This window comes from Mustela nigripes, chromosome 5, assembly GCF_022355385.1.
Source record: "Mustela nigripes isolate SB6536 chromosome 5, MUSNIG.SB6536, whole genome shotgun sequence".
Classification (NCBI taxonomy): Eukaryota; Metazoa; Chordata; class Mammalia; order Carnivora; family Mustelidae; genus Mustela; species Mustela nigripes.
This window is the reverse complement of record NC_081561.1, coordinates 3708637-3722550: the sequence shown is the minus strand read 5'-3', so window position 1 is coordinate 3722550 and position 13914 is coordinate 3708637. Positions and strand designations below refer to the sequence as shown.

At 45.5% G+C, this 13914-nt stretch overlaps 1 protein-coding gene across 2 annotated transcripts in view; it reads left to right on the top strand.

The window, feature by feature from the left end:
- Positions 1–12170: 12170 nt before the first annotated feature.
- SLC22A23 (solute carrier family 22 member 23) overlaps positions 12171–13914 on the top strand; it is a 171196-nt gene continuing 169452 nt past the window's right edge. For both annotated transcript variants that reach the window (XM_059399355.1, XM_059399354.1), the window contains exon 1: positions 12171–12836. In XM_059399355.1, the coding sequence (XP_059255338.1) occupies positions 12171–12836 (666 nt within the window). The remainder of the gene's footprint in view (positions 12837–13914) is intronic.

Sequence of the window (13914 nt, the reverse complement as noted above, 5' to 3'; positions counted from 1 at the left end):
TCGCCTGCCCCGGCCAAAGAGAGGCAACTGGGATTTCAGGACAATCCACAAGAGGTCTGGGCCAGCAAACATTCACTACCAGGAAGTCTGACCACAGGCAGCAAACTCAAGCTCTGTGTCTGTCTGACTCTACTGCAGAATTATTTAGCAGAGCTAATGGAATGAAATGTCTGCTGGGGATTCCAACCTCTTTTCTCTATTTGATTGCTATTGAAATCTGACCTTGGGTTTGTGGGGATGAAGCATCAGATAAACTCAGTATAGCTATCTTGGGTGGTTGGGGTCAAGATGATCACTTCTGATAGCACCTAGAGAATACTGGATGTTTGTGTGACTATTCATATGTGCAAGTCCCCCTTGTCCCCATGATCTCAGTTGCTCCTCATAGAAAGGCTGCGTGACAGGTGGGTGAGGCAGATGGTACCATTATTCCCATTTAACAGTTGAGCAAAGCAAGACTCTCAGAAGTGATAGAACTCATTCAAGTTCACACCACCAGAAGGTTGGAGGGTTGGGACAAATAGTTAGGAAGGCTGACTTCAGATACTCTCTTTTCCCACCAAGTGTTTCTTGGGTTTGAGAATTTTATCCTTATGTATTTGGGCTTTGATGTCTAGAGGCAGCCCTGCCATGAGGTTTCATGGGCAAGGAAGCCAGCAAGGGAATTGGGGTTTTTGTTGTCCCACATTCACCTGTCACAGGTTAAGGGGGAGCTAAACCCCAGGGACTTCCTATTTCCTTGACAAATCGGCTTCAGTAATCCAAGTGCAATGCTTTGGGAAAAAAGTCTGAGGTGTGGAATGGCGGAAGCAAAAGCCCCTTAAAGCTGGCCTCCCTCTCTCCAACCCCCAGACCTCCAAAAAGAGTTAAAGGGGCCCTGAGGGATCGGAGCAAAGCCTTCACACCATCACCCACAGTCACCTTAGCCAGAAAGGTCCCAGAAGGTTCTGCATCCCTTTCGTCTAGTGATGGACCATGTTAACAGTGCTCTCAGACTCACTTTAGAGGAAAGATAGGGTTTAATGTGGAGTCCTTGGGGTTGTGTGGTAGCAGCTCCCACTAATTTTTTCGCTGAATTATCCTGAAAAGGAGGATGCTTTCCTGACACAGTTTGTAACTAGCAACTCACCTACTTTCTGTTTTGGCTTGGGGACCCACAGTGATTTCTATATATTTAAAAATCTAGAATTTGTGCCTAACTTCTAACAGGGAACAATGGAAATGGACATTGTTGTTCCTCCTCCCAAGCTGGGCCCGGGCAACTCTACTATTCCACTTTCCATCATCGTGGCTCTGAGGAGGCTAGGGCCACCTCCATGACACGTGACCAAGTCTGGCCAATCAGAGCCAACCACAGGCCCGAGATCACAGTGACCCAACCCACCATAAATCAGAGTCAATGAGATTAGCTGTGATACTGTTGGAGCTTTTAGAAAACAGGCATTCTCTTCCTGTTGGAGCTGCCAGGGTGAGCAGGGGAAACACCACACAGAGCCTAAGAACGAAGGTCACGGAGAAGAAAACAAATTCAAGAGGTAGAAATAGACCAGGATTTAGCCAAGTCTAAAGCCATGCAAGCCTTGGTCTTTCTGGTTTATGTAAGCTAATAAAGTCCCCTTTTTTGCATAAGTCAGTTTGCCTTGGGTTTTTTATAGTTTGGATATGAAAAAAAAAAATAATGCCCTGACAGTATTGGTAATTTCCTATACATGTTTTGCTATGTAAGAAAGTATGATGAGACCCCAGATCCTAAAATAAATCAATTTTCAGAGACTGAGGTTTATAGAATTCACTTTAACGTAAGACTCACTAACCAGCATATTCTGTGGCATCTCTTCATTGTTACTTGTGTCCTCATTTTTCTGATTTCATAAACATGTAAGCTCTTCTGTGCTGGCTCAGATGATGCCCTCACCAGCCCTGAGTTTTTTAACCATGGCCTAAAGCACAATTTTTGTGGGTTGGTGACTTCCAAGGGATCATTTTCAAAAAGTAAGACATGACTTACTGTAGAGCCCACTGTATCATACAATCGTACTCCTAGATGTTTACCCAAGAGAAGTTAAAACATATGTGCACACGAGGAACCATAGACAAAGGTTCATAGAGCTTTCTTTATTCAAAGTAGCCCCAAACTGGAAACAGCCCAAACGTCCATTAAAGGAATGGATAACAAGTTCTAGCATAGTCACGCAAGGAACGGTACTTAGCAATGTATACAAAGGAATAAAATACCGAGACATGCAACAGCACGTGGGTGAACCACATATGTGCCACACCGAATAAAAGACCCTAGACACAAGACAGCACATGCTGTCCAGTTCCATTTGTTGTCAGTTCTAGAACAGGAAAAACTTATCTATAGTGAGGTTAAGCACACCAGTGGTTGCCAAGATCACATGTGGGGTGGGAGAATTGGTTGCAAAGGGGCACAACAGACCTTTCTTGGGTAAGTGAAATGTTTTGTATCTTGATTGGGGTGATGGTCTCACAGGTGAATACACCATGAAACTGTACAAAATGTGTCTATGGGGATGCTTGGGTGGCTTAGTCATTAAGTGTCTGCCTTTAGCTCAGGTCATGATCCCAGGGTCCTGGGATCGAGCCCCGTACCAGGCTCCCTGCTTGGTAGGAAGCCCGCTTCTTCCTCTCCCACTCCCCCTGCTTGTGTTCCTTCTCTCGCTGTGTCTGTGTCAAATAAATAAATAAAATCTTTTAAAAATAAATTAAAAAATAAATAAAATGTGTCTATGTAAAATATGCATATGTATATATGTAAAAAAGTTTTTTTTTAAGTGAGATATTTCCCTAGGATTTTCTTCTTTTTTTTTTTTTTTAAGATTTTACTTATCTATTTGAGAGAGGTGGAGAGAGACAGACAGAGTGTGAGCAGTGGGGAGCAGGCAGAAGAAGAGGGAGAAGCAGGCTCCCCGCTAAGCAAGGAGCTGATTGGGAGCCTTGATCCCAGGACCCCGGGATCATGACCCCAGCTGAAGGCAGCCGCTTGATTGACTGAGGCACCCAGGTGCCCGTCCCTGGGATTTTCTTTCCTTTTTTTTCTTTTTTCTTTTTTTTTTTTTTAAAGATTTTATTTATTTATTTGACAGACAGAGATCGCAAATAGGCAGAGAAGCAGGCAGAGAGAGAGGAGGAAGCAGGGTCCCCAATGAGCAGAGAGCCCAATTCGGGGCTCAATCCCAGGACCCTTTGACCTGAGTCAAAGTCAGAGGCTTTAACTCACTGAGCCACCCAGGCACCCCTCCCTAGGATTTTCTTAACTTCAAGACTCATGATGTTTATATTTAAAATAGTATCATAAAATTTTAGTTTATAAATACTTTATTATTATATATTATATTAATATATATTATTATCATAAAACTACCATGAGGTCCATAAAATTGTCCAAATATACAATTTACTATCTTCGTATTTTTATTCCTGCTGTCCCTTTAACTTGGAATACACTGTTCCTCTTCTCTCCTTGACAAAATCCTATGTATTGTCCCATTCTTCACTCATTCATTCATTTCCCAAATATTTATGGAGTGCCAGACCCTGTGACAGGCTGTGGCGCTGTCGAGACATATAAGTCAGGGGCCCTGCCCTTTAGGGACATATACTAGAAAACAGAGTTTTACTTGAATGCCCAGATCTATATGCCTAGCATTTTTTGGCTGACAAAAAGACTGTCAAAGACTATTATCCTGGAGGCTACAGGCCACTCTATTACATTACCTAAAAGTGTGACGGTAATTCCATACCCATGTATTTTACTGCTTCCCTAAAGGTTCTATGTTATCTTTAAAGAAATAGAATCATTGAGGAGGCTAACAAGACAGGAGGAAAACATCTCTGAGAAGTTAAAGGGAAACTTGGTTTCAGTGCATTTCTACGTCTATGATGAAAACATGACAAAATACTGGGACGTAACTCAAATGAAAGGGGAATCGAAACAAAGTGATAGTTGCCAGCTTTCTCAGATGGGGCTGGAGGCTCACCTGGGCTTGGTGGTCTTTTAGACAGACTGGAGACTGGACCCCAGCTGACAAGTTTGCTGGTGGCATCTTTTAACATTGTAGGGTATTTTTAGAAAATCAGTTACTATAACAAGCTTTTAGTAACACTTATTTTTCAATTATTTACATTTTCTTCTGCTCCCCCATCAACTCTGGGTTACAAACCATTAAACCTTTATTTGATTCAAAATATCATCACAAAGATAGGACCTACATAGAGCAAAATTACTAATTTAAATTAAGTGGAATATTAATGTTTGAAAAGACTGTCAAATCACCTTTTTTTTTTTTTAAGTGTTTATTTTGGAATAGTTTTAGACTTCTAGAAAAAGTTGCAAGATAAGACAGTTCCCATATGCCACACATCTTTGTCACAACTAATGAACGATATTGATATATTTTTATTAATTGAAGCTTACGGTTTACTCAATTTTTCTTAGTGTTTATCTAATGTACTTTTTAAATTCCAGGATCCCTTTCAGAATGCCACATTACTTTGATCATCATGTCTCCTTAACCTCCTCTTGGCTCTGATAGGTTCTCAAACTTTCCTTGCTTTTGATCACCTGGACAATTTTTAGTACTGGTCAAGTATTCCCTAGAATGTTCTGTGACTGGGATTTGTCTGATGTTCTCCTCATGGTTAAACTAGGGTTATGGGTTTTGGGGAGGAAGATCACAGAGGTAAAGGCTCATTCTCATCACATCCTATGGAAGCTACATGCTGTTGATGTGTCTTCTCACTACTGATGTTGATCTTGGTCACATAGCTGAGATAAGAATTATCAGGTTTCTCCACTACAGCTCTTCTCTCTCTCTCTGTCTTTTCTACCTCCCTTTCCATATGCTCCATTTTGGAAAGAAACACTCCGTATAGCCTGCACTTGAGAGTCACACTCAACCTCCTCGAGGGCTGTGTATCCACACACATTCTTTGAGATTCTTCTGCATGGGACATTTGTCTCATCTTCCCATTTCTTTCCTTATTTAATCCTTTCTTTATACCAGTATGGATTCATGAGTAGTTATTTTAGAGTTTGGGTCATTACACAACACTATTTTATTTTTTTGTTCAAATTAGGAGCTCTTTTCACTTGGCTCCTGTGAGACAACCCTGTCACTGGGAGGGTGGGGCGGTGGTGATGGGATCAGGGGGAGGCTCAGAACTTTCTTACTTTGAGGCACTACAAGCGCCCTGGGTTCATTTTTTTATTTCCTGCCCCAGTCCTAGAATCAACCATTTCTCCAAGGAGCCTTGGTTCCTCTTATTGGAGAATGGTATTAGAAACCAAGAACTCATGCAAGGTGTGCTAATTGCTACTGGGGTGTCAAATAACCTTTTGAAAGAGCAAAGGTGTTTTACTCGAATTTAAAAATGTAGTTTTATTTTTTTAAATATTGTTAACAAAAAATGCTTCAGTGACTTCATGTGTTTATGGATTATTTTGCTATAGAAGCACCAAATTTTTATTCGAACCACTATTTGGTGGCCCACAATTTAGAGTGACAATAAATATGTATATATCATTCATTGTTTTAAATACAAATGGCCCTTCATTCATTCATTTCCCAAATATTTATAGAGTGCCAGACCCTGTGACAGGCTGTGGCGCTGTCTACCTCATTAGAGACCTTATTAGAGACAAAGATATTATCTAAAAAAAATTCTTTGTCAAAACATCTTGATTCAGAAAGCATATTCTGGGTCTATGATTTACCTCATTTTAGGATTATTCCTTACTCTCATATTCTTCTAGCTTCTAGTTCATTGAAAGAAATCAGCTTAAAAAAATTTAGATTCTACTAGAACACCTAGACCATCCAGTAGTGAGTTTTTCTTCCTCTCCACTTAGAATTAGTAGGGAAAGAGGGGAAAAGAGTTGTTTAAAGAGCATTATTTTATCTATCGTAGGAAGTGAAAATCTCTTTCTCTAAACCTTTGTTACATGATTGTTGTTCTCACAAACCTTCCTGACAATAACAATCTTCAGATTGCCCATTCATTGCTGAAAGCCCCAACATCCATACTTGAACTTGAAGTTCATTTGCAAATTTGGGAATGATTCTCCTAAGAAACAAAGGCTGTTTCCATGCTAGAATGAAACATATAATATTCACCTGTCAGTCCTCCTGGCATTCTGTCAATATTAAGATATTGACAGAATTATTAGGATATTGAATAATAGGACAATGTTCCTAAGCACAATACGGCAAATGTGACATCTGTGATTTTTAGCAAACAGATGCCAACATCAGCTTGTAGATCAATTTGTTATACTAATTGTTTTTTTACTCAATTAAAGGAGTTCAAAATTAAATTTTGACCAATCTTTTAAAAGTAATTCACCCTTATCAATCATGTTTACAATTGAATAGCTTTTTTCACTGAAGTCTTTTCTTCATTTTGTTATTTCTTTTACTTGGCCTTTTAGTCAGGAAGGATGAATTTAGCTGTACTCACTGTGTAAGTTTTTCTTAAGATCTTACCTGTAGTTTTCCTTTGGCTAGATTATGTGACATTTTTATTACTTCTGCCACTGAACAAAAGTAGCTTTTTCATTTTCGCTTATGATAGGTCTTGTAAATGTCAAATTCCTTGTTAGAAAGTCAGAGTTAACGTTCCAAAAGTCAAAGGATGATATAAGTAATGTTTAAGTGTACACACTTAGAGTTTGAAGTAATTTCAAATCACTTTTTCCTAGCCCCCACCCAAATCAAGATAACCTACTTTCAAACAATTACTTGAAAGAGAGAAATCAAGCTGCACTAAGAAAAAAGAAAGACACATGATATTCTAAACTGTAACATTTAACTATATTTCAAGTATAAACTAAGAACAGGAACATACAGAGGCACTTGGTTGGCTCAGTCAGAAGACCATGTGACGCTTGATCTCAGGGTTGTAAGTTCAAGCCCTATGCTGGGTACAGAAATTATGCAAATAAATTTTTTTAAAAAGTGAACATACAAGTAAAACTAATGTGGAATCTATTTTCTATGATTAGTATTATACATTCTAAGTTAATTAACCCTGACACCAATTCCTTGGGACTCACTTTTACAGAATTATGGAGGACTTAAAATTAGATTTCTATCAACTTTATAAGTAAGCTACGTTTTCTTCCCTCCTGTTATCTCCAAGGAAATAAAATTGTTTAAATGTATTTGTGATTAGGTGTTATCTCTCATTTCTTTATTTTCTCAATCTTTAGGAAATTGCAAACTGATAGATTATTTAACATGCTTTCAGAGCAGGAGAGAATGGCTCAGCTTCTTTACAGTGTTAAGTAACAAAAGTTCAACAGAGTAAATTTTAAAGATCAAATCAGCTTTATTAATTCATTTCAAGTATAAATTAAAAAAAAAAAAAACATGAACAGACAGATTCATGTTCACAGATGCAAGCTCCAAAGGGAAAGGTTTTTAAAGACAGGACAATGAAGTCCTAAACAAATAAAAAGTCTCAGGTGAGGTTACCTTCTTTTGGGGACAAAAAGTTCTCACTGTGTGGATTACCTCATCTTCCTCTGGGGGATGGAGAGGGTCTATGTGACAGATGACTTTATTGGTACAGACCAGAAAATTCTTAATTGACCTGTTAAGACTAGATTCTGAAGGTGGTTATATGTGCAATTAGGTTAGATGTTAAGCCCCAGTTTGACGATATGCCCTAGCATAAGTGACTCCATTTGGGGCCTGTGGTTTTCTTTTTGATAACGGAGTTGAGTGAATGCAGGATAATAATATAAATTAGGGTCACAAACTCAGATGCTTTTGGGGGTCAGACAAATGACATGCATGAGGAGTGTGTGCCAAGCAGGGATGAGGGGGAGCTGGGAAATACCCATTTCCTATATTTGAAGGAAGCACAGCCCTGCAAAAAACAGGCATCAAAAGGGCGTTTCTTCCTTATTTTGTTTTTATGGTTTAAAAAAAAAAATGTTCAGACTCCTGGTTTTCCAACATTGACAATTATTTTTCTGGGAACATTGTGTGTGGTCTGTGAGCTGCATTTGTCTTCCAGGCCAATCGCTGCAAGCTGATAACTGCGCCCAAGAACTTCATCCTGGGAGCTAATCCATTAGCCACAATAACTTACAATAAGACATACAATTGTTCAAACGGATTCTCTGTGCTGGCTGATCTGAGCACTGTATGGGAGAGATCAAGCGAAGAGGAAAAGGTTGCTTGGTGACTTAAGAACCAAAGTAAACAGAGTTGTAGGATCCTGGATGATAATATCAAGCGATAATAACTTGATACGCTCATTTATTCAGCAAAATTGAGTGTCTTGAGTGCCTTGCATATGCCAAGTGCTGTTTTTTTTTTTGTTGGTTTTTTTTTTAAGATTTTATTTATTTATTTGACAGAGAGAAATTACAAGTACACTGAGAGGCAGGCAGAGAGAGAGAGAAGGAAGCAGGCTCCCTGCTGAGCAGAGAGCCCAATGCGGGACTCGATCCCAGGACCCTGAGATCATGACCTGAGCCGAAGGCAGCGGCTTAACCCACTGAGCCACCCAGGCGCCCCTGCCAAGTGCTGTTTTAAGGCACCTGAATTGCAGCTGAGGGCAAATACGGAGGACCTGTCCAAACGTAGGAGGTAATAAATAAAGAAGTAAATGAGAAGACTGGCACTTAGTGATAGCCGCCACCCAGAACAGTAAAGGAGGGTAATGTGATAGCAGGTTCCTGATGGGCTGTCCCATACCAGCTGGGGAACCTAAAAACTCGCCCTGGAGGTTATCAGTGTCAAATTCCTCTTCCTCACTGCTTGCGCTCTAGGTGTCTCTGTGATGTCATTTGTGATATGTCTTCATGAATTGAAGGCAAGTTTAATTTTAGTTAGTTACTTTTTGATCTTGACTACATTTGGTGAGGAAGCATGTCGATGTGAGAGGGACTTAGTCAAACCTCTAATCTAATCAGGAACTTAATTACAAGGTAAGTCAGGGCTGGGTCAGGACTACAGATGACTAATTGCAAACATTTTATGTTGGTTCCTTTTAGCTTGGATCTTAGAGGGCACCGTTTTCTAGTGTGCCTCCTAATTCTGAGACTGTACCATCTGAGGATTTTTTTTCAAGATTTTATTTATTTATGTATTTAGAGAGAGAGCGGAAGAGAGAGCACACACACAAGCCTGGGGGAAGGGCAGAGGGAGAGGGAGAGGGAGAAGCAGGCTTCCCACTGAGCAGGGAGACCTATGTAGGGCTCCACCCCAGACCTCTGAGATCATGACCTGAGCCAAGCCAAAGGCAGATGCTTAACCGACTGAGCCACCCATGTGTCCCCATTTGAGGATTTTTATCACCCTTCTAGGATAAGGACTAATAGCACCTTGGCAATGAAACTTCAACAGAGGGTTAGGGTTCCTCCCACCTAAAAATGCATATTAAGAAATATCTCTTTAAAACACTTCCTGGGATGCCTGGCTGGCTCAGTTGGTGGAGTGTGGGACTGTTGGTTTGAGTTTGAGCCCCACACTGGGTATAGAGATTACTTAAATATAAAATCTTTCAAAAAAATTAAAAAAAAAAAAAAAACCCAAGACCCCAAATTCTGCATATTCAAATAGAGAAACCCTGGAATGTCCAGTCAGAAAGTCTGGGTTATTCAGACCTGGGTTAAGAGCCTGTTACTTGGCTCTGCTGTGGGCCAACTCTTTGATCTGGTAGACATTCTACCTTTAGAGCCTCATCTGGGAGACCTACCTCTCAGGGGTTCCATGAGGACTGAATGAGAATGTGTATTTGGAAACTAACTTTGCAAAGTTCAATATTATTTATTATTATGATTAGAATGGCCATCAATGTCACTGGCAATGCTTATTTTGTGATGAGTTCTAAGAAAACAAATGGGTCCTTGTGACTTTGGGGTACAGAGGTAGAGCCCAACACAAAACAGAACTCTTCTGGAAAAATCAGCCACTGGAGAGGAAATAAATATCTGTAAAGTTACATTTAAATTCAGAAATAAAATGTAGATTTTATATAATAGTAATTGTGGTGGTAATAAGACACAGCTAACATTTATTAAGTACTTCTCTGTTCCAGGCATAGTGAACACTTTGTATTTATTATCTCTTCTAAGGGAGAGAGGAGAGAAAAAAAATTCAAGGTAATACATAACAGGAAATTGGAAAAGAAATCATAAATATACAACGTGCCCTATCACCCCTCAAAAGCTTTGAATATGTGCAGGTTTTGAGACCCATTTCTCAGAGGTTTGGTATCTTCTGCAGCCCAGTGGGCCCCTTTGGCCCATGATTATCTAATCTCCCCTTCTCAGCTACCCAGAAAAGTCCATGACCTCCTCCCATCCCCAAGGCCCCAGCTCACTAACAGACTTCAGAAATAATTTTGGCGGATGTGCCAGTATTTTAGCAGTAAGCACATGATGCCCACAACAAGAGAGAATTCTAGGTTAAAAATGTAAGCAAATAATTGAAATGCAAACGAATGCATTGAATATGCGCTGCTTAGACTGTATTCCTTTGTAAAGCAAAAGCATGTCTTTCACATTTTTCCCCCCAAATCATACTGGAAATGGATTGCTCTAAGATTTCCATTAATAAACTTCTCAGAATGTGAACTGTCTCCAACACGTGGGGACGTCGGGGTGAAAGGTGCCAGGCTATCCTCATTTCTGCCAGGCCCCGGGTGCAGGAGGAAATATGCTAATGCGGCCGTTTGCCGCGGGGCTGGTGTTATTTATATAGTGCTGGCTGGGCAAGGTTCGAGCCAGAGCACGGGAGAGGTGGGAGAGGTTTGTCTTCATCCGTGTGGATGTAGATGTGTGCGCCTGTGCACTTGGCGTTTGAAAGGTGAATTCAAGATCTTGGAGAGGGGGTGGGGAATACCATCACAATTCACGTTTCTGTGTATACAGTATAACTCGTGCCGGCGGTGTATCCTTCTAGCATTGTTAGTTACACAGCATGCATTTTGGAGGGGGGAAGACATGGCGATTTGGGAGCAGGTGCGGCGATCGGTCGCCGGTGACCTGACGCTGCGGGCGACCAGAGACCCGAAATGGCAAATGCGCATTCTTGACACTGCTCCGCGGACACAAAAATCTACCATTAACTGAAACCCGGAAAAAAAGTGCGACGGGGGTTGCTCCCGAACACTGGCGACTTTGGGCTCAGGACGGGGAGTGGGGCCTGGAGAGCAGGTAGTGGGCACCTCTGAAGCAAGCAGAGGTCACCGAGACCCCGCGCACGGGGGTGGGTGGAAATCCCTTGCGGCTCGGGAGCCAAGCCTCGAAGACGACCCAGTTCACACGCTCCGCGCGCAAGCCGACTCCTCCGGGACCCCAAGCCCACTTGCGCCCGCTGCTCCGCGCTCCTGCTCCTCCCCCGCCTCGCCCGGCGGGGAGGGGGAACAAACAGGGGATCCTCCAGCCAGGCAGGCACGGGGTGTCCCGTTTCCCCGCCCCCTCCCGTGGATCCCGCCGCGGCGGCTGCGGCAGCGCGTCGCGGCTGGAGGGGGCGCTCGCGCACAGGAGCCGGGCGCAGCAGGTGCCGCGCTTACCTCCACCTCGGCGGGGGGAGAGGGGGCGGGCCGGGGGACAGGGGAGGAGGAGGAGGAGGAGGGAGGTCGACTCCGGATCCGGAGAGCGCGGTCGGCTCGGCAGGCTGGGATCCGAGCTCGCGGCTTCCGGGAGGCGCCCGAGGCCAGATAAATACCTCCCGGGCTCCCGGGGACAAGCGGACGCTACCCGCACAGCCGTCCGCGCCGCCCGCGCCGCCCGCACAGCTGTCCGCAGGGCTCCGAACCGCCCGGCTTAGGCGCGGCGCCCGCTCCTCCTCCTGCTGCCGGCGCGGAGCAGCGCAGAGCGGCGGGCTCGGCCGCCGGCGCCCGGGCCAAGGAGCCGATGAGCGGCGGCGGCTGAGGGCCCGGGCCGGCCTCTGCCCGCCCTCTGCCCGGCGCCCGAGCGGGGCCGCAGCGCCCGGGGCGCGGGTCCGGGCCGGTGACATGGGGGCGGACTGAAGCACCCGGGGCGGCCGAGCGCTCTCTCTAGAGCCGCGGGACTCTCCTCCGCGGCTGCGGCCGCTGCGGGCGCCCGGCCCGGCGCGCTGTGCCCGGGGCGCCCGCGGGAGCCTCCGCTGCGCTTCTATGCGCCTCTGCGGGCGCCGTGGGCCCGGGCCATGGCCATAGACCGGCGGCGCGAGGCAGCGGGCGGCGGGCCCGGGCGGCAGCCGTCCCCGGCCGAGGAGAACGGCTCCCTGCCGCCCGGGGACGCGGCGGCCTCGGCGCCCCTCGGGGGACGCGCGGGCCCCGGCGGCGGTGGCGGGGAGATTCAGCCTCTGCCCGCCCCGCATCCCGCCGCTGGCGGCCCGCACCCGGGCTGCAGCTCGGCGACGGCGGCCCCGAGCCTCCTGTTGCTGGACTACGACGGGTCGGTGCTGCCCTTTCTCGGGGGCCTGGGCGGGGGCTACCAGAAGACCCTCGTGCTGCTCACCTGGATCCCGGCGCTGTTCATCGGCTTCAGCCAGTTTTCGGACTCTTTCCTCCTGGACCAGCCGAACTTCTGGTGCCGCGGGGCCGGCAAAGGCGCGGAGCTGGCGGGGGTCACCGCCACGGGCCGGTGGGACGCCGGCGACTTGGCCAACTGGACCAGCCCCCCGACCACCCCCTTCTCCACTGCCTCCTGGGAAGCCGCGGGCAACCTTAGCAACGGCAGCGGCGGGGACGGGGGTGACACGCCACCCCTGCCGTCCCCTCCGGACAAGGGGGACAACGCCTCCAACTGCGACTGCCACGCGTGGGACTACGGCATCCGCACAGGCCTCGTCCAAAACGTGGTCAGCAAGGTAAGGGCTGCGCCCGCCACGGCCCCATGTCCTCCTGAGCCTTTCACTCCTGGATCTCCTCCCTTCCCTAGGTCTCCCTCCGTGCAGACCGAGGTCCCTTAAAGCGATGCTCGCCTGTGTGTACGTGGATCTGGCATCGACTTGATCCTCTGTCCCCCAGAGGAGATGCATTTGCTTGTGAAGCGGGGGCTTTTCTTTGCCTTCCTCGGGGAAACTGCCTCCTGAACCTAAAGAGGGACTCCATAGCCTTTCCTAGTTTGCACGCAAACTCCTGCCCGAGTGCACGTTTGGAAAGAGAGCCCCTCACCCCCAATGACTTGAGCTCCCTTCCCCTACTCGTCCAGCTGTCACCCTCATTCAGGCAGGGGTGGCCCTTGAGAAATGTAAGGCTGCTGACCTGGCAGCCAGCCAGCTCTGGAAGACTCGCCTCATTCAGGGTCTGATGGCTGGAGCCAGGACCTCGTTTCTAATCTTCTGCCGGGCTATTGGTCCCCCACAAAGAAATATCTACCCATGAGACTAATGGCATAGCCCCACATGTTCTTCTTTCTGGCAGATCTCAGTCATCCCGTGCTGGGTTTGGAAACAGACTAAAGCTAACTATGGAACCCAAGTTAGAGCCACAGAAGCAAAGAGCTTTTGCACATTTCCCTTTCCCTCCTCATTGTGCTCATTCCTCTCCAAAGACTGGTATTTTTGACTTTGGATTTTGCCACTTGGGTGTTTTCTTGGGACTTCAGTAATATCTCTAGAGTATAGGACGGGAACTAAGAATTTGTTTTGTATTCCCGGACCACCACTGCTCTCACACAGCAGCTGCTTTTGTCTGAAGCAGTGAGACCCTGGGAAGCTTTCGCTGAGCAACCGCCTTGCTCAGAGTCCCGAGGAGCCCCTCTCACAGATGCATTGCATTGTGTGAAATGGAGCAGCCGTGTTTTTTGAGAGGAGATGGGTGGCTGGTAAAAAAATGGAGACTAGGCAATGTCAGAAAAATTAATCCCTAAGATGTCTATATTTTCTGATTTTTTCATATAAGAGGCATTTGTTAAGCAATTTGTGTTTTTTGTCTCTTCTGTAT